Source organism: Brachyistius frenatus, unplaced genomic scaffold, assembly GCF_029030835.1.
Source record: "Brachyistius frenatus isolate BFR_SWC_R1_liver_20210118 unplaced genomic scaffold, ASM2903083v1 Contig_54, whole genome shotgun sequence".
NCBI lineage: Eukaryota > Metazoa > Chordata > Actinopteri > Embiotocidae > Brachyistius > Brachyistius frenatus.
Window position 1 is genome coordinate 489380 of NW_027210653.1, and position 19352 is coordinate 508731.

Genomic DNA, 19352 nt, shown 5'->3' on the forward strand with positions numbered 1-19352 from the left:
ACAGCAGCCCTTTCAAAAAGCCAAACACATAATGGGTTTAGCCACTAATTAATTACATGAATTGTGTCCTGAGATAGGGGAATAAATATGGGCGTGTGGCGTACTAGTACCTAGTTTACAGATGCAATACTAAGCTATCTTTAGCCTTGCATCAGAGAGTCAGGAGAAAAAAAGAGGGAGGAGGGAGGACAGGAAGTGAGAGAATGAGTGCTGCAGGGGGAGTGCAAACATAAACAAAATGCACAACAGCGGCCGACATCAAGGCAAAGAGTACACACAGCAGACTGTGTCTCCAAAGAAGACCATTGACATTCTCACAGAGAGGAAGGATAAAGACACGTATATATTTCATAAACCAAGTTTGTTCAGTTTCAAAGAGAGGAGTCTTTGAGGTTTTGGATGATTAATCGTGGGACTGTTTGGAATGACGTGTAATTTTACACGTTGTAAATGAGTAGAGTCATCAACGAATGAAACAAACCGAACAGGAGCGGATACATGAATGAAGCAGGTGTTTGTTTGAAATACGTGATGCGCAGCGGCACGTTTGAACTTATTTTCATCGTTTAAACCCAAGGAATATATGAGATCTAAAAATAAAAACAACAATAAACAGTTTGGCCACACATCTAAACCTCTTCTCTTGGGGAAAAACTTCAAAGTGAGTGCACGAGGAAAGTAATCAACCGCACAGGAACATGTATGCTGTGTGCCACTGGGAGGAGGCAGGTCAAGTTTAACCCTGAAAGTTGGTGTAACTTGTGACGGACGGTCACATTGTAGAGGCAGCAGGACGCCCACCGTTGACCCTGGTTCTGTTGGAGGTTTCTTCCAGTTAAAAGGGATTTTTTTTTTTCTCTCATTTGTTTTTCTTGTTAAAGGGGAGTTTGTTTTTCCTCCCAACTGTCGCTCACGTGGGAACCGTTGAATCGTTGGGTTCCTCTCCGTAACCTCGTAAGGTTCAGTTTTAAAGACTTTACTACGTCCAGTGCCGTGAAATAGCTTGTGTTGTGACTTGGCGCGATATAAATAAAATCTAATTGAACTGAACTACATTGGATATATTGTGTAAATATTCAACTGCCGGTCTTTGTGCTGCTGAGTTTCTTGGGAGCAGATTGGTGGAGCCATTGATATGGGTATTGCACCTTATAAAATTGTATCTGAAGGGGATGTTTTCAGTTTACCAATGAATCTACGTTCCAACTCTCATATGTGGTCAAGAGCTTTGGGGAGTGACCAAAATACAGACAATTTGGATATAAAGCAAGATGGAATTCCCTCGTAGCTAAACTTGGCTCACGCTTAGTTACTCCAAAAGACAAGTCAGTAGCACACTGGAGAGATGTATGTTCCATCTGGCCTCAAATGGCCTCAGCATCCACCAGACATCGGCTGTAGGTGTGTTTTGGTAGAACAATATGTGGCCTGCTGCCATCACAGTATGGACCCACACAGTGTAATTTGTTTTATCTTCCAAATGAGTCTTGGTTTAAAATTTGATCTGACATGCTCCGCTCAATACTCATCCTCGCCCGATCAAATTTCTCAGATTACAAACGAACGGAACAATAGCCAACACTCAAGTTGTATTAAAACCAGTATTTCCCTTTAAATATTTAACATAAAAAAGAAAAAAAAGAAAAAAAACTACAATACCTATGGTTCCAGGTGGACAGGGCATCTTGGTGACCACGCCCTGCTTGGTCCTTGGCCAGGAGATGTCCATCATCACCAGGGAGTTGCAGAACTCCACCCTGATGTTGGGGAGCTTGGAGGAAGGCGGCGCCCTTTCGTCCGCTTCCGGCTTCAAACCCTCCAGGAGCGTCTGGACCGGGCCCGCCGCCGTCGATGTGGTCTGCGGCCACTGCACGCCTGCGGCTGTCGTGGTGGGCGTCTTGGTCGTGGTGGTCCTGCTCGTTGTGGTCGTCATGGTTACGGTGGTCGGTCGAGTTGTGCTCCTCGTTGTTGTGGTCGTGGTATCCATGTACACCATCACAGAGGAGGACGTTTCTAGTAAAAAGACACACGCACACACAAAAAAAGAGAGAGAGCGAGATAAACGAAGTGAACCAAAAAGAAATAGAAACAGATCAATCGCACTTCATTTGTGTCCGGGAGGGAAATGTATTTTGGTGCAGCTGAAAAAAGACAGCGTGTTTGCGCAGGGGTTCTATTCTTCCCTCCTCTCCGTGTGTCAGTTTAAGAGAAGATAGTTCAAAGAGGATCAGTTGGAACTGGCAAGTGTGACTTACATGGGCAGGCATGGTGTCTAGTTTGGGACCCCCGCCGGCTGAGCTAACACACAAACCGGAGAATACACACACACTTCCAGCTGTGCGGTCTAAATGTAGCTGTTGACGAGGGCATATCTGTGCAAGTCAATAGCTGGGTTTTGGAGCTGCATGCTATTTCTGGGTCAGTCGGGACAAACTGGAATACCTGTTTCCTGGACGGGAGTCCTCCCTGTGGTTACACTCCAGGAGGTGTTTGCTAATGACGCTGTTTACGGCTGCTGGGAACAAGGGCTATCGTAGCATCAGTGCGTGAGCGCACGCGCGCACACACGCGCACACACACACACACACACACACACACACACACACACAGACAATGATGCGCCTACACACTGGCTCAGTAGTCCCTGTCCTCCCACTCAAATGCACACGCAGCTCCTCAATTCCCCGTCATCAATCACGCCATCGACTCGTCTGTTCTGCCCCTTTTATACTCCGGCCCATGTGTCTCTGATTGGAAAATAGTGGTCCCAAATGAATTTAGCTGCAGGCCTTTTATGAATGCGTGGACTCACTTGAGCTACAGAGGGTCAGAGGACACACAGAGAGGTTATGCTTCATAATATAGCTTCAAAATGTGGAAAGAATTCAGCTTTTTTTCTGGTAATATGTCCTATTGAAAATTTCAATATTGCCCTGTATTACTCATCTTACATTCGCCTCGTTATTTTTGCAGAGTGATTCTTCCAAACGCTATCCCGACACGTCGTTATCTTATTACTGTGCGCAGTTTGCGAGCAGACGGCCCGCAGTAGACCCTTGAAATAAATGCCGGCGCACACATGTGACTTAGACCTTCACAAAAATGCAATTTGGGAAAGCTGTCGCTTCCGACTAATGCAGAGATACAATCACAACGACAGAAGTGACAAATGGTGCTAATCTTTGTGTGAAAGGAGAGATTTTTTTTTTCTTAATGAGGGTCAATTTCAGGCTGGCAGGTGTAATGGACATACACGTATCCAGAGAGCTCAGATAACACACATCACCGCTGAAATCCAGTTGGGCGAGACCCAACTGAACAATTTCCCCGTATGATAAATTTGAAAGAAGTAAAATGAGAGCATAAATTAACGCCACTCTTTGGGATGCGGAGGCTCCCGGAGGCTGTAATGACGCCTGACTACTATCAGCAGTCAATGCATTCGACGCTTAACAGCATTCGGCGACAGCCAGGCTTGATTAAATAGTTTGCCGCCGCAGCAAGAGTTCCTGGCTGATTGAGTATTGGTTTTCTCTCGCTAACAAAAGAGTTTGTTGTTTTTTTAAGATCCGCAGGTATCTTGGACACTCCTGTGGAGACACTCCATCAGTAAAGTGGAACTACAACAAGAGTCTCATTGAATTGCAATGCGAACTGAAAGCATGCAGAGTCGGGTTTTTTGTTTTTTTTACACCCAGCTACTTGGTAATGAAGGTTGTCCAACTTGGTTGTCTCTCACAGACAGAAAAAAAAAAAAAAACAAATCTGCAAAGTATGTAAATGCTAAATAAAACAAACATTTTGAAAGGATGTTGTATGGATGCCAAGACGCAAATAAGTTTGCACAAAGGAATAGTTATATGCTCACACACGGGCAGCCACTTATTCGCACGCAAACCCTCATCAGCATTACACACTGACACTACCACCCATCAACATGGCGCTGAGAAAAAAAATAAAATAACATGAATTCTCAAATAGCTGTTTAACATTTCCACCAGTCACCAAGACATCACCATTTACATTCTATAACCACCATTAAGCATCATCATCAATCTGCGGCGGCACAGCAGCCCTCTGCTGTGACGATCATGAAAACAAGAGGGGGACATATCTTCAAGGACACCAGTCTATTTATTTGATTATTAACGGGAGAACTCATTCATGCATCTGTTTGAGGAGAGATTATGACAACCGCAAATATGTAAAATCATAAGTGTCATTTTCGGGATAATTGGAGTCAGACGCTGGTGCTTAAACTGCCTACGGTGAAAGGACACCTTTAGAGTAGCTGGAGGATCGTGGATATTCACTGCTCACACCGAGGTCAGTAGAGGTCGCAGTACAAGCTACCGGCAAAACAGGTGTGCAGAGGGGCCCGTGAGGATAAGGGAATTATTGTACTGGTCAGGATGGCTGATGTAGGAGCGATTGTGACTGTGGCAGATTTTTGCTGAAGGGAGTTTGTTGCTTAGACGCCTACAAATGCAGAAGGAAAAAAATAAGTCGAATGTGCAGCAGCTACAAATGTTTTGAAAATCGACAACAATTTGACTGTCGAAGACATCCGATTATGATACGATAGAGATTTGAATTATGGAGTCATATATGGATTCCTTGCACAATACGGTATAATCAGAAGTTTTGGGCTGCTGCTTTACTTGGAATGATCGCTAACTTTTGGCAGCTAATGTCAGCAAACAAACTGGCTGCATATCAGTGTAACAGATCTAACAGAAATTAATTTATGACTTTTCCTGACCTGTGCTTCTGTTGCACTACAGTTTAGCTTATTACAGATAAACATTTAAATAATTTCAAAAATTAACCGTGAAATAAAACATTGTTCTCAGCCAGTCCGCCTCCTGTTTGTGTTTCCGTTTCACTCATATAACCTCATTTTAGTCGCCACTGTGGCCACACAGAATAACACAGAATAATTGTTCTTTATTTCCCATTATGATTTGAAGTCAGTTGCTTTAATGACACCAGTTTGACCTGACTGATGCTGTAATGCCGTATCACCCAGACTGAGAAGGCCAGTGGGGAAAGCGTTCATGTTCAGAATTTCTAACGGCGACAATATCTCCCATCTTCTTAAAAAAAAACTACAGTGTCAGTGTAAACAAATTGCTTGTAAAATAGCAGCAAAACTATAATTGGTGGTACACCTATATAACTATAACTATATTGATGCTCTTTGGCTTTGTTCTTTGGTGCTATCGCTGCCATTTTGCTTCTCTATGGTTTATGAAAGATCCACTTTTTTTTTTTAAATTATCTATTCATTTTTGAATGCACTGTTTGTTCTTCTGTTTCTGTAAGCTTAATAATTTGATATTTATTATTATTTGTTTTCTTTTTGGTCAACATTGTTAATGATAGTGTTGCAATTTCTGTTTCCTTTTTGCTGCATGTTTTGTATGTTTTGCATGCTTAGGACGCCCTTGAAACAAGATGGTACATCTCTGTGGGTGACTCCAAATAAAGAATTTGCACACTAAGCTACCGTTGCTGGTGGTTACTCCTACATAAAATCCAATATTATTAACACAATCGATTCAGCTGATTTAGAGGGAACTTTAACTGCTTTAAATGCAAATACAATGCAAAAGTATTTATCTTAGGTTATCTAAATTACAATGAGATTCACTGTGGGTGGAACCAGCTTTGAATTATACTACTAAGACATGAAAACAGGAAGTTGTTTATCGTTTCTCAATGTCAAAGACATAGACCTAATTCTTTCGGAAAATTTAAAATGATTAAACTTATCATATCACCTCCTTCAATCCTGACGGTAACGTGACAGTACAGAGAAATATGACTTGAGGAAATCGCCAACACAGCATGAGGTTAATTCAAAGTCACCGGGAACCACGTCTAGAATGTAATTCTATACTTCCTGATGATCCCATTGAGTCGGCTGTTAAATTATTTTTCAGAATGTTCTGTCCACATACGGCATGTTAAATACACCTTGCAAAGACACGCACACACACACACACACACGAGACACAGAGAAAAGGAGTGCAAAAGAAGAAAGTGTCCTTGAGCAAACTAAAATATATTTTCTATGAGATGAGCACATGAAAAAAAAAAAAAAGAAAAGCCAGCAGCAGAGAGCAGCAGTCCCAGTCTGCAGGCACTATCGCCTTGGAGACAACACAAGGACATTTTGTTTTGCTTTCGCCAGCTTTCCCGTTCTATCCAAAGGGACAAAGAGCAAGAGAAAAAAAAAATGCTGGCTCAAAGCACAAGAGAGGTGAACAGGTCTTTGGTACGTCCCAAAGGAACGACTCGGTGACCTTACAGGAAGATTTGAATGTCTGACACATTTCTGGTCGGAAATTGTATAATGGTGCTGTAATAAAAACAAAACAACAAAACTCTATACCACAAAGAGGACACTGACTAACTGCTGAACTCAGATTTGTATGTAAAAATGTCCCCCAAAAAATGCTTACATATTGTACCGTGATGTTTAAGAGTATAATTCAACTAAATCACCTCAAACCTCAAAGTAATTTTTCCATCTGTATATTTAAGATTCACTACATTCTCGAAGGTAACTGGAAAGTTGATTGAAATGAATAACAGCGAGCTATTAGATATCCGTGATTCTTAAGCTTAAGGCCTTTTCGAATGTTCCCACACCAAAACAAGCAACCTTTTAATTCACAAAGGACAGTAGTAAACCTCTGTGGCCACTCCAGCTTCCCCTCTCATTGAAACCCCAGTTCCACTCATCATTTACGCTCCACTTCTATCGCACACACCCCCCTCCGCCCAACCGCTACCTCCACCACCACCACCACCACCACCAAACGCGTGAAGTCTGTTACCACCACACACAGAGCTTTGTGCTTCATTTCAAAGCATTTATTTCTAACTAATTAGCCTCTCTCTCTGTATCCCTGGGCTCGTGGCTTCCACAATTAGATAAGTCCGCTCTACTTCGCTCCAGGAAGAAAAAAAACAACCTGCTATGCCATAATGAAATGGATCCGGTTTATATGACTTGTCATTTCCGCACCTAGAGCGGGCTCGTCGGCTCAGAGAAAACTTCTGCAGACTCGAGATCAAAAGAGGTGGAGAGGGCTTTTGGGGGTAAAAATGAAACGAGCATCAGACGGTAAAGGGACTCTTCCAGCCTCGTGCTGAACCCAATTACCTCCTAATTTTAGTATTTGAACCTCTGTGCATGGTTACATCTACAGCGGGGACTTTCACAGAATGGAGAAAATTCTGGACAGTCTATGCGTGGTGTCACCCATTAACTTTCGACGAGCCTGTTTAAAGCCTGCAAAATGGGATTTGTGGGTGGTGGGACACATATTTTTAGACTGAGGCGTACTCGAAGCCGAAATCCTTGACCGTGCTTGTTAGCAGGCCATAACCATACACTTGTGTCATTTGGCTGTTTGATCTGAGTGGGCTGCTTTCACTTTGCAACTCAGACTCTATTTCTTACTTCTTAAGTCTGATGTCAGAACTTCTTTTCAGCTTCACGTAGCAAAAAGAAAGGAACAATCCTCATCAGTATTATCAAATTATACTGAAAATGACAATATTCCTCATGACAATGTCCATCATGAAATATTTGACACTTTGATTCATCACCAATTCAAGCGCCATTTACAAACACCTTTATAAATGAATGCTGGATCACTTGCAAAATGCGAAATTTAAGGCTCCACTTCAGTATTCACTTTGTTGGACTGGGTGTCATGTTGCTGCACTACTTGTCTGTGCATTGTGTCGGGGGTTCTACTGTACTAGGAAACCAAAAGACCTATGTCACAATTACACCACACAGTAGTACATAACGTCTTTTTTATAGTCTTAATACTGCTAGTTTGGAGGCTTTCTACACCGTGCCATCAGTGCCACACAACCGCTGGAGTCTTCAGGAAGTCACTGCTAGCTGCCGAGAAAGAGTTTGGTGCATAACCCCCCCGAAGCCGCAGTTTTACACTTTTGTACAGATTAAACAAATGAGATATATAATGTAGGTTATCTTAGCTTTATAGATGCTGGTGGATTCTGTTGCTGTTGAACATTGTCCCCCCCCTATTTACAGTCCTAAATAGCTAAAGGGCTCCTGGCTCTGTCCTTACATGTACCTTCCAGTAAGTGGTATTGAAACTCTCTCTCTCGAACTGTTGACATGAAAACAAATGAGTATCCATCTATTCATCATCTATACCCACTCTGTCCTTTACAGGGTCATGGGGGGCCTGGAGAAGCTGACTTTGTACGAAGTCCATCGCAGGGCCAAGACAGAAAGACGCAATCATTCACGCTAACATTCACACAAACAGCCAATTGAGAATCACCAAACTAGTATGAATTATCTTATTATCTTAACTGGAGCACCCGGAGAAATCCTACGCACCCAAAACCTTCTTGCTGGGAAGCCACAATGCTAACCACAAATGGGTATGTGTGTCATAATATTGTTCTCACCCTTTCTGATGGTCAAGTAGCATGTTGCGACCATGGAGGCTGTTCACCTTAAGACACGTTAAGACAAGTTGGAAGTGTTTCTCGATGCCTTTGCTCTTGAAATAGACAGTAAACCAAATCAACAGTCAAGCAGCCAACAATTACTGGAGTTACAAAATGTCTTAATGCGGGGCTCAAAATTACTGTAAACAAAACTTAAAGCTTCACTGGAAGCAAATTGATGTCTCGTATTGGGAAATGTTTGCAACTGTTGCCTAACTTCAAAATCTAAATTAAAACTGAGTCCCAGTGTGGCCTCTACCTTACTGAATAAAAGCAGCAGGAATTGGAGAAAACCCAATCGAGAGTTGTTAACCATGACACAAGTGGTTTGTTAAATCTCAGCCAACAGCTAATTGAGCATTATGTAATGAATCGTAATGCAGAAATTCGCCACTGACAAAAATGTGTTTCCATCCATACAAAAAGAGAGAAGTAACATCATCTGTTGTATCTCACAGAATCGGTACCTGCTTCACAACGGCACGAGTCACTCGGCTCCTCAGCGTATCAGTCCCCTGAAGTTCACGTCATACAATCCCACTGAAATTCGACACATGTCCTCGTGTGTTCGGGAGGACGCTTGGAAAATAAAATGATGATGAAAGCCCCGTCATTTAAACGACATCTTTTGCGGCAAACCCACGAATCCATCAGGGTGTGCAACTGGGACCTGGTAGAGGTGGAGGGAGGGGAGGGGGGATGGGGGGGGGGGAAGGTGCGGTGAAAATATGCAGCCAGACATCCGGTAATGCTTCGATATCATCTGACATGATGAGAAGCGTAATGGATGGGAGCTATGCATTGTTTGGCAATTAATTTCTCATTCCCGAGCTCTCTTCCCGGGACTTGAGAGGGCATCGATGGAGGTCACGCAGCGCTGGGAGAAGCGTATGCACCCGGCTGATATATATGCACACGCGGACACAGGCCCGGTGAGACACTCACCACGTTTCAGTTAAATGACAGAAGAGACACGAGCACAGCCTGCTTGCATGTGCACTACACTGAAGTACTGTGGGTTGATTTCGCTGCACAGATGTGCAGTAAATGCATGCAAAGACACAAGAACACAAGTGTGCCTCATGTGCATGCATATGTGCCTCATCCACAGTTGTAGAAGAGGATTTTGCTGATTTAATTCGTATTTATTGATTTTGTGCGCGCTGAAAAGAGTTTCAAAATCCCAAATCAAGATACATTATGCAAATCTATCATGCATCTACGCACCTACAGTATTAATACAGTATATAGAGTGCTGTATGAGGTGTGCGTTAAACCCTCACAGCCCACAGAAGCCCATATTTAGCGACATCTTTTCTAAGCTGAATGGAAGGGAGGGGATGCTGGATTCAGTTTTTATTCCTCGAGCCAAATCTCGAGTCTCTGAGGCTGGCGACAAGGCCAAATCTACCAGGGAAAGCAAACGGAGGAAATAGGGAAGCGAGCACATGAGCAGAGGGGATTTCGGAATCACTAAGAGGAGAGACTCAGTCCTCCAAGGTCTCCCCATTTGCCAAAGAAACCCAGAGCGAGGCTTTTGCAAAAGACTGTCGACCAACTGTAGAATGGGCCAAAACGATCAGGTGAAGCGGTGCACAGAAACTCTGACACTGGTGATAAAGAGAGCTGAAGATGCTTTAGAGGCCTCCGATCAGATTTACTCAGCTGATTGCTCAAAATAAATCACTATAAGCTTGTGCACCATCAAGCCTGTTAAATTTAATGTGGCAATTTTTTGGGGGGCTCTAGAGAAACAGTTTGTCACTAACACACACACAAATCAGGATTACAGAAAGAGTAGAGTGGAGGAGAATACCCCCCACACACTTCAATTATTACTCCATGGTTTTTTTTTTCCCCCCCTATGTTTCATATTCACCACTTCTGGAATTGCTGCCAACTCCTGAGTTAGATCACACCGTACACAGTCGATTGGCTGAGGTGATTGCTTGTGTAAAACATCTGGTGTGTTTAAAAGAGAACTAATGAAAGAAAAGAAAAGAAAACGAGGAAGCAGAAATCTCTCCATTAGCTCGACACAAAAAAAAACAAGTACAGCATCTGTGCTCCATAATACCCAATTCATCCCCGAGTTCCACGAGATAAAAGTATTTGTTTTTTTCCTCCCATTTTTGTCCATGTCAGGAGTGATGGATAAGGTGTTGGCCTTAATTGAGGGATTGCCTGCCACCCCTCTCACTACACAGGTGATCTGTGTATGATTTCTGGATCAAGGCAGAGCCGCCAAGGCCAGTGATGGATGGCCAGTCAGGAGGAGGGACAGAGGACAAAAATCATATGTTATATAATGGGGTATCACAAAGAGCGAAACGACGTGCCACGTTCGGAACGGCTTGAAACATGGGCACGCCTGCTCAAATTGACAAACGCTTCGCTCAAATTCTGCACGAGAAAGAAACAAAAGTCTACTAAGCTCAGCAAAACACAAGCACGAATGGGGTCACCATGACGATATATTACAATTTATAGTTACACGAGGGAGTATGGCTCCGAAACATTCAGAAAAGTCTCTGAAGCCCCGACAAAGAGCTCCCTGTTTCCATGCTAAAAAAAAATCCTAAAGCTGCATTACTAACAGAGGCCTATTGTGCTGCTGCATTAAAGGGTTTGCAAGAAGCATTTACGCACGTGTTTGTGTGTGTGTGTGTGTGTATGTGTGAAAAATCATTCCCAACTATAATCCCAAACCTTGCACTTTCCCTCGAAGAAAATTGCCCTCAGCTAGAGGTGCACCAGGCATGTGATAAGTGCGTAGCTTGCAAATAAGCATGTAGCCTACATTCCTAAGCCTCAACATCAAAAGGGCTTCATACAGCATGCAAAAGACTGTAGTAATATTTAGTTTACTTGGTACGACATTCCTAAAAGCTTTGCAATCAAGAAAGAAAATGTCAATGGTGACATATGACAACTTCAGGGTATCATTTGAATCTCAATAAAAGCACAGGTACTGGGAGGCTAGCATATAAGCAAAGGAACTTAAAAAAAAAACAACAACAACAGTTTGTGCCTTTGAGAGCACAATGAGTCATACCCAGATTATCTCCAGCGACTCTGCCAGCCTGCATTTACTGCTTAGACAGTCTTAATCAATTAAGCATGTGTCAGGCTCTTCCGAACGGAGCCAAGACGGGCTCGAGCGTCCAAAACATCGGCTGTTTCGGCACGAAGGTCGGGGCGCCGCGTCTGCCGGCTCCCTCCAGGGCGGCAGTGCTGGCACCGTGCCCCGACCAGATGGCAACATGTGGCATAAAATTACAAACACCAGACAATGAATGCGTCCATGACACCGACTGTGCCACATCCGAGACAAGAGAATCATCCTCACAGTGGCACATGCAGGCATGAAAGGTTGTCTGAAACACGAGACGAGTGGAACCCCAAAGAGATGCCACTCATTTCTGTAAACGGTCCTCAACACACTATCATCGGAACGTATTCATCAGAATGAAAGAAGCTACTGATCTTGGAGTACGTTGACAGCAAATACACCACCGGAAGATTCAGAAACAGTCTAATAATGTGGAACTCAACCTAAAAAAAACAAAAAACACCATCTAAGATAACACACAGACTGTGGAACAAGCTGCTTGGACTCTTTTCTTTCAGATATTATATTTGTGCTTCAGACAGCAGCAGCAGGTGAGAGCGACTGAGGCAAATCCTCTCACGCGGCTGCTCTTGTCTACGTGGCCCTGTGGAGTCGATGCAGCAAGCGCCTGATGCTCACTGTGGCATGCAGCACAGAGGTTAGTCTGGTCAAGTTAAAGCTTGGAGAGAAAAGCCATTTCTCCAGTCAAGTTTAAAGAAAGAAGAACCTAGTTGAAATTCAGTTTCATTACTGGTGCTGTCGTTTTGGAAGAAAACTGGCAGAGCCGAGACATCCAAGAATCTCAGTCCAACAGAACACAAGGCCTACAGAACAGAGTATTTACAGTTGTGTGATAATAGAAGATTGGTTCTATTGTGTATTCTTTGATTGAAGTCTTGTTTTGAGTGGTAAAAGATGAAATAAAGACAAAAAGATGATGTTCATCATGTTAGCATGCAAAGTTTTTGTTAATCCAGCTGAGATTGGATAGAAATGTTTTGCAGGTATTTAAACCAAAGTATTGGCCACATTAACGTCTGGATCTAAACATGGTACGAGAATAAAACCTAATAGCTGCTGAGATATTTCAGTCTGGACCAACAATGCTGCTCATATATACAGTAAGCTGACAAGCATTATGCTCCATTTTTTGACCTTGGTCATGGGTAGTTTATCTTCGCCTTCGATGATGACCCATGACACCAAACAGAGTAAGTGCTTATGAGGATGGATGACCGTTATCAGTTATTATCATTGCCATGTCTTCAGTAAGAAATGATGATGATGATGAGAACGACTGGTTATGTTGAAACAGCTGTATTTCTTCAGGGGTGATTGCCTGGTCACTCGCAATTCTAGCGCTCGCAGTTCTGACAATAATTTCATGCAGCTCCTCACTTTGCTGGGCGGCGAGCTTCTGAAACAATCAAGTGAAGTCTGTGCTCAGTTGAGGAAATGACTGAACTGTGATGGAGGAGGTGAAGAAAACACTGCAAAAGCTGAAATCTGGAGAAGCGGATCGGGGATGGCTACCAAAGAATATCCATAACTGTCAGAAGATCAAAACCTTCTAGGGAGGTCACTGTGGATCTTTATCATAACTCTGCTTCATGGTTATGTGCTGCTGGCTATCATAACATTGTATGTGTTGTATGTAATGTTTGGTTGCTATCTTTATATTCAATTTTCTTTTATGCTTTGAAAAGATGACCAATTTATTCCAGTTGTCCTTGCAGATTCTGCACTGAATGCCATGTTGAAAAGTGGAAAGGGAGCTTTTATATCCGCCTAATAATAGTCACCTGTGAGCACACTTCTTTTTTATATCACCAATTCAGTGAGTTTAATGATCAATGGAGTTGTCATGGAAGCACTTTGGGCCGAGATCATTTGTCCTTGAAAACAGCCTGTTTGGGCAAAAATATTGTTCTGTGTTGAAGTAATGCAGATCACTGCAGGGTTATTGTTGTGAGTAGTTTCTTTCCATGAATATTATCAAACATTATTCAGATTTTCTTTTTTCAGTGAAACAATGAACTCCAATCTACCTCGTACATAAAACGGCATTTCTTCAAGGGGCATTAGAATCGTTAACAATTACACGGGACAACATTATTTGTCCATATCTTGTGTTTTTGTCGATTCCAGATACCGTTGCCCGGTCCCTGCCTCCTTGCGTGTGTCATGTGTGCCCATGTGTTTGGGCACCGGGCCCCAGCTGCGGGTCCGGCCGTGTCGCTGCTGCTCTGTTGCCCATATACCATGCGCCGCTGGTACGGCAGGTCAGCCGTGCTCATGGAGGAAGAAGCTCGAGTGGAAATGAGCTCGCGTTTGCGCGACCAGAGAATGACACCTTTCTGTAGTTGTTAACAGGCGCTGTGATCATGACACTGAATCAAAGATCAGAGGTTTGTATGTTTGCAGCAAAAGGAAGACGTCGGATTTGGACTGACTGAAGGACTGGAACATGGAGCTGCACGATTCGAGAAGAAAAGAAAATCAGGATGTTTTGTTTTTTGTTTTGCTTACATCTGGGATCAGCTCTAATCTCTTGTCTTCTCTTATTTCTGCAGCATTAGAAGTATTTTTCTGTGCGTCACCGGGTTTATTTTCCTTACTTACAGCTTCTGCTGCTCTGCATCACATGGGGTAACACCACGTTGTCATTTATTCAGGGGGACAGTAGGAGCGCTTGCTTTGCTGCAAATGATATCCCGAATAAAAATGTGTCAGAATCGTCAGTTAGAGAAGAGGTACCATTATGGTATGAATCAAAATCATGTTGTTGTTTTTTTAATCGGAGTAATCATGCAGCTCTACTGTAACAGCTCCACATGGTCACATTAGTGGTTTCCTGAATTGGTAAAAGCATTTGTTTCCTTTCCTGATTCATAAACATCTCGGTTTCTGCACACGTCTGAAGCTCCTTCACTGTTGTTGCTTTCTATGACAGATATTCCCAGTCAACCCCTGCCATGTTTAGCTTCCTTATCTTTGCGCATCCTCACTGGAGTAGCGAATAAATGGAACAAACAATACGATGCAGCTGCAAACACAGACTAATTTGTGTGCAGCGAAGTGCTGCGCCAATGGTGATTCAAACAATTTGGTCGTTAACTCTCATGCCATCTCAAAATGAGGCTACTCAGGAGACAATTGTGTGGAAAATGTGCGCAGCTACCAACACTTGCTTCAATCAGAATAAGTCTGTGTGCTGTTGTTTCTGTATTGGGTCTGGAAGTTGATCAAACTACATGGTTTATTACTCCGGAGTCCATTCAATCACTGTTTCATTCCTCATCAATCTGTTTATCTGACGTTTATATTTGTTCTCTTACTCCATCCATCCCCTTAATGCAACATTTTACTATCTATATTCATGCAGCAGACTGTTTGGAGGGCAGCCTGTTCTGCAACAGCAGCCAAAACCACAGCCAAATACAGCTCACCAGAAAGTTGAGTGCTGAGACTGTGCATGCGAGTGTGTGCGCACATGAAAGTCTGTGTGATCCTTGCGTATCGATGTTCAACAGTAATGCCTATAGAAAACATAATAACACTATTTTCCTTAACTACGACAAATTGTATTCTGGGTAGCTGTGTATTGTCAAAACCACACGCTGAAAGCATGGTCAGTGAGTGAATGAATACATTATGGGGTGTGCTGAAGCAGGACTCGGTCTATGAAAAAGATTTGGGAAAAAGCATCAGCCAGCTAGGAGAAATAAATTAAAATGGCAAGCGGCAGGTAGAAAAAGCTCCAGAGCAGAAAGCAGAAGTAGGGATTTCACAGTCAAATAACTTGTGACATTTTTGACTGGAGCTGTTAATGAGATAGCGTAAAGAATTACCTTGGTGTGTCAAAACAGGTTCTTTTTTTCCCCGTTTTATGCTTCCCAACAAGCACCAATTTATAAAAAGAACAATGGAGTGGAGAAATTAGACTTTTCAAAGGAGTTTTGGGAAGTTTAATGTGAGCAGTCACTTGTTTCGTTTTCAAAGGCAACAGCAGTGAGTAAAAGGCTTCAGCTTGTGGATATAACTGGGAAAAACTCAAAGTGTTAAACACCCAATGTGTCACAGACCTAAGAATTGTGATTTGTTTTGCCTGAAAAATATTTTTTCCTGTCGTTACAAGAGAAGTGATAAAAGAATTCAAATAAATGCTAAAAATGGTCCATGCCAGATTTATACCCTCATCTACAGTATCTCCAGTATCTATCCTTTTGTTAAACTTTGCTTCACTTCCACGTTGGTCTAACTCAAAATACAGAAATAACAAAATCAACCGTGTTCTCTACAGCCAACTGTCACCTCCAGCCCACACGTTCAAAAAGTGCTGCATTTTATATACTTGTATGTCATTTTAAGACTATTCCAGCAAAATATAAATCAAACAAGACTTAAAATGTAACACTTTCCATGCCAAGCTGTTCTTTTACATTCCACAATACAAAAAGTGTTGGGTCGAACAAACAACATGCTCAGAATTGAGCTTTTCTTGGAGCTGTAAATGTAGCTGGCAGTCGGTCAAATGAGACATTAGAAGTAAAATCATCTTCTTGGGAGCACGAATATGGGAAATAGTCTGTCAGTTCGCCTATTAGACCACTGTTACGGGAAATTAGGTTTTGTGTGTGCCGGAGAGAGGATTATTGATCTAAATTGGAATGGGCTTATCCTCTGGGGAACAGGAACTTTGCTTTAAAAAAAAAAAAAAAACGGGTCATTTTCCGGTTATGTTTAGTATTTATTGTGGCCAACTGGAAATTTGGTGTGAATAGTTACAGAACATTTTGGGGACTATTCAAATTCCTTTCAAATGTTATGGCAATCTACCCAGCAGTTTCAGGATCCTACTACCTGACTACAAGATAAAGTTGTCATTGTCCGCTTTGCAGAAATTTTAAAAATAAATACTTTGAATGTGAGCTCAGTCTAAAAAAAAAAAAAAAAAAAAAAAAGGTCTGGGATTGTGTTTTAAATGGTCTTTTTTACAATTTACAGTAAAATGCAGCATTCTGATTTTTGTAAACCTCAAAATTTTGTTGTCATTTCTATTTGCATTCCATTTTACCTAAAGTGTACAGCAATTTAGAACTGTTTCTTAAACACTGGATTATGCTAACAGTAATACTGAAATTATATGAACATTATAATAGTTGGATATTCAGTAATAATCAATATGAAGTGAAGGAATAAATAAAGCTGGACTTACCGAGTCTGTTGTCCAATGCTCCAAAGTCCAGAGAGTACTTGACAACGTGGTAATTGTTCCAGACATACAGCAGATTGTCTCTGGGATTATAATCCACAGCAGCGATGTACTGGTAGGAGTTGGGGAAAGGGATGTCCAGAAACCCATCTTTACTGAGTTCTGTGTTGTAGATGTAATCAATCTTGTTTCCTGTTGCTTCATTGTCATCATCCTCATACACCGACTTTACTACATAGAGGATTCCACAAATCATGAAGGCGTTGGAAGCTGAGCGCTTGTCGTAGGACGTGTCCCACGTTCCCTCAACACGTAACGTGTATGGATTGAGCTGGCTGATGACAATGCGCCCGTTGTTTTGCTCAGTGGCATAAATCACCCAGAGGCCATTTTCGTCTACGGCCAAGTCGATGTCGGACTTCCCTCCCCAGCGGTACGGAGACGTGTCATGGTAGTTGGCGTTCGCGATGATAGCCTCGCCGCTCTTGATACGAGTTCGCAGGTCAAACTTGACGATGTTGCGCGTGCGCTCCTTGTTGAAGAAGAGCGCCCCGTCGTAGACCACGAAGCCCGTTCCGTCAACACGATGTGGGAGTTTGTAGGTTGTTGTTGGCCTTCCAGCGATGAAGTCCTCTTTGGAGGAGTATTCGGTCAGCGTGTCCGTGCGGTAGGGTGTCCAGGGCATGTAGTATATCTTATCGGAGGCCTGGAGAGGGTCTTTGCACCACGCTCCAGACTGGTGGTCCGATTCAAAGAGGTGCTCGCTCTGGTACACCCTGCGCAGAAGCCCTGGGCACAGGAATACTGAGGAGCCAAAAATGGGGAAAGACAATTACAGAGTTACATTGGCAGGTATTAAATCAGTCATGAAAGACAATATTAGACTGAAACACTGAAGTTTAAATCTGCAGCTCATTTTTCTCCACTCTGAAGGACCAACACGTTGATTCCGTCCCTCGTCATCAGTGGTGTGATGATCAGTTTTGTATAAAAAGCAGAACAGATGAGCATAGAGAAAATGATTAGTTTGTAATGGCGTTCATTCAATTTTTCCAACAGGTTTGGGATTACTTTGCTTCTGCAAAGCATGGCAACTGAAATTAAACAGAACACAACCAAAGCATAATCAGCCTTTTCATTATTTCCAGGATTCCCACTCTAAGTCAAATTCCGTTTCACTGACCAAAAAGTTGAATTTCCATGACCTGCAATGAACAGAAAAACAGTCCACCTTTGTGCTGATCAGACAAAATCCAGCTACATTATTCCATTACCGACGGAGGCGGCAAGCTTCTTATTGTTGGCGCGGCTGCAAAGGGCTCCCTCTCCGGCATTATAATGGATCAATAGTACTTTAAAAAAAAAAACTTTACATCTGGCATTTTTGTTGGCTTCTCAACCAATCATTGAAGTAATCCAAAGCTCTAGAAATGTATATTTCCCTGTTTTCCATCATTAGCAGTTACAGGGAAAAGCATATCTTGACTGAAGTGATTGTTGACGAGTAGAAAGGTGATAAAACCACTCAAGAAACAAGTAACACTATGTAGAAAAACACGTCATAGAAAATATTGCATTTTAATAAACGGCAACTTAAATTTAAACATGCTACGGAAAAATACTCCCATGATAGTCCATGACTCAAAAGAAATATTGAATCGCCTGACCTACCCTGTGTGAATTAGACTTTTCATAGTTCCATAACCAGAGGAAATCCTGAATTTCAAATTGTGTCTCAAATGTATGACGTGCTATTTTTGGTTTCAAGTACCTTCTGCAGTTTACAGATGTTATATAGCATGTTCCAAATCCAGTAAGTCTCTTACCCTCAAGGCAATTTAGCTGCAGTGTCGCTGAACATACTGACGAAAAGGAGAATACATTTAATGAGGGTTATCTCTTCTGACTTAATGGAGAGCAGAACCAAGTCAAAAGATGCTGTTAAAAACTTACCACATGCACCACCAACCCCTCCACGTGCACAAGAACACACACATTACCATTTCACTTCTCTTCAGTTCCAGTTACAGAATGGCTTCTCTTCACATACAAATTAAAATGCATCAGGGAAGAAAAAAATGTTTCGTTCTTTTCTTTCTGTGAAACACGCCAGTGGCAGTTCGCAGTAAATACATTAAACACACAGATCCCAACTGTGATAAATAGCAATGCTGTAATTATTGGCCAAGGCAGCCCTTCAGGAGAAAGAAAACATACCAAAAAAAAAAAATACCAAAAAAATAAAGACCAGAAATGACATCATCTATGTAATGACTGCCTGTCCATTATTTCATCTACGTGACATTTTTAGTCTGTGCCATGATTTACAGCCCCACACACAATAAACTAATTATATGTGAACTGGTTTGTACTCAAATCTGATAAAGCTAGACCGAGGCAACACAGCTGGAGCAGGTCAATAGTGGGCCCCATTTGTTAAAGCTAATTTCAGTTGATTATAGATTTATTGTGAACTCAGGCAATCATAATTTCCTCTCTTTCTAAAAAGATGAC

The 19352-nt window shown here is 42.2% G+C and overlaps 1 protein-coding gene across 9 annotated transcripts in view; it reads right to left on the minus strand.

Annotated features, from left to right (window-relative positions):
• LOC138624706 (adhesion G protein-coupled receptor L3-like) overlaps window positions 1-19352 on the minus strand; it is a 153052-nt gene that overhangs the window by 71908 nt on the left and 61792 nt on the right. For all 9 annotated transcript variants that reach the window (XM_069705098.1, XM_069705091.1, XM_069705095.1 and 6 more), the window contains 2 exons: window positions 16842-17642; window positions 1660-2013 (listed from right to left, as the gene is read on the minus strand). In XM_069705098.1, the coding sequence (XP_069561199.1) occupies window positions 1660-2013; window positions 16842-17642 (1155 nt within the window). The remainder of the gene's footprint in view (window positions 1-1659; window positions 2014-16841; window positions 17643-19352) is intronic.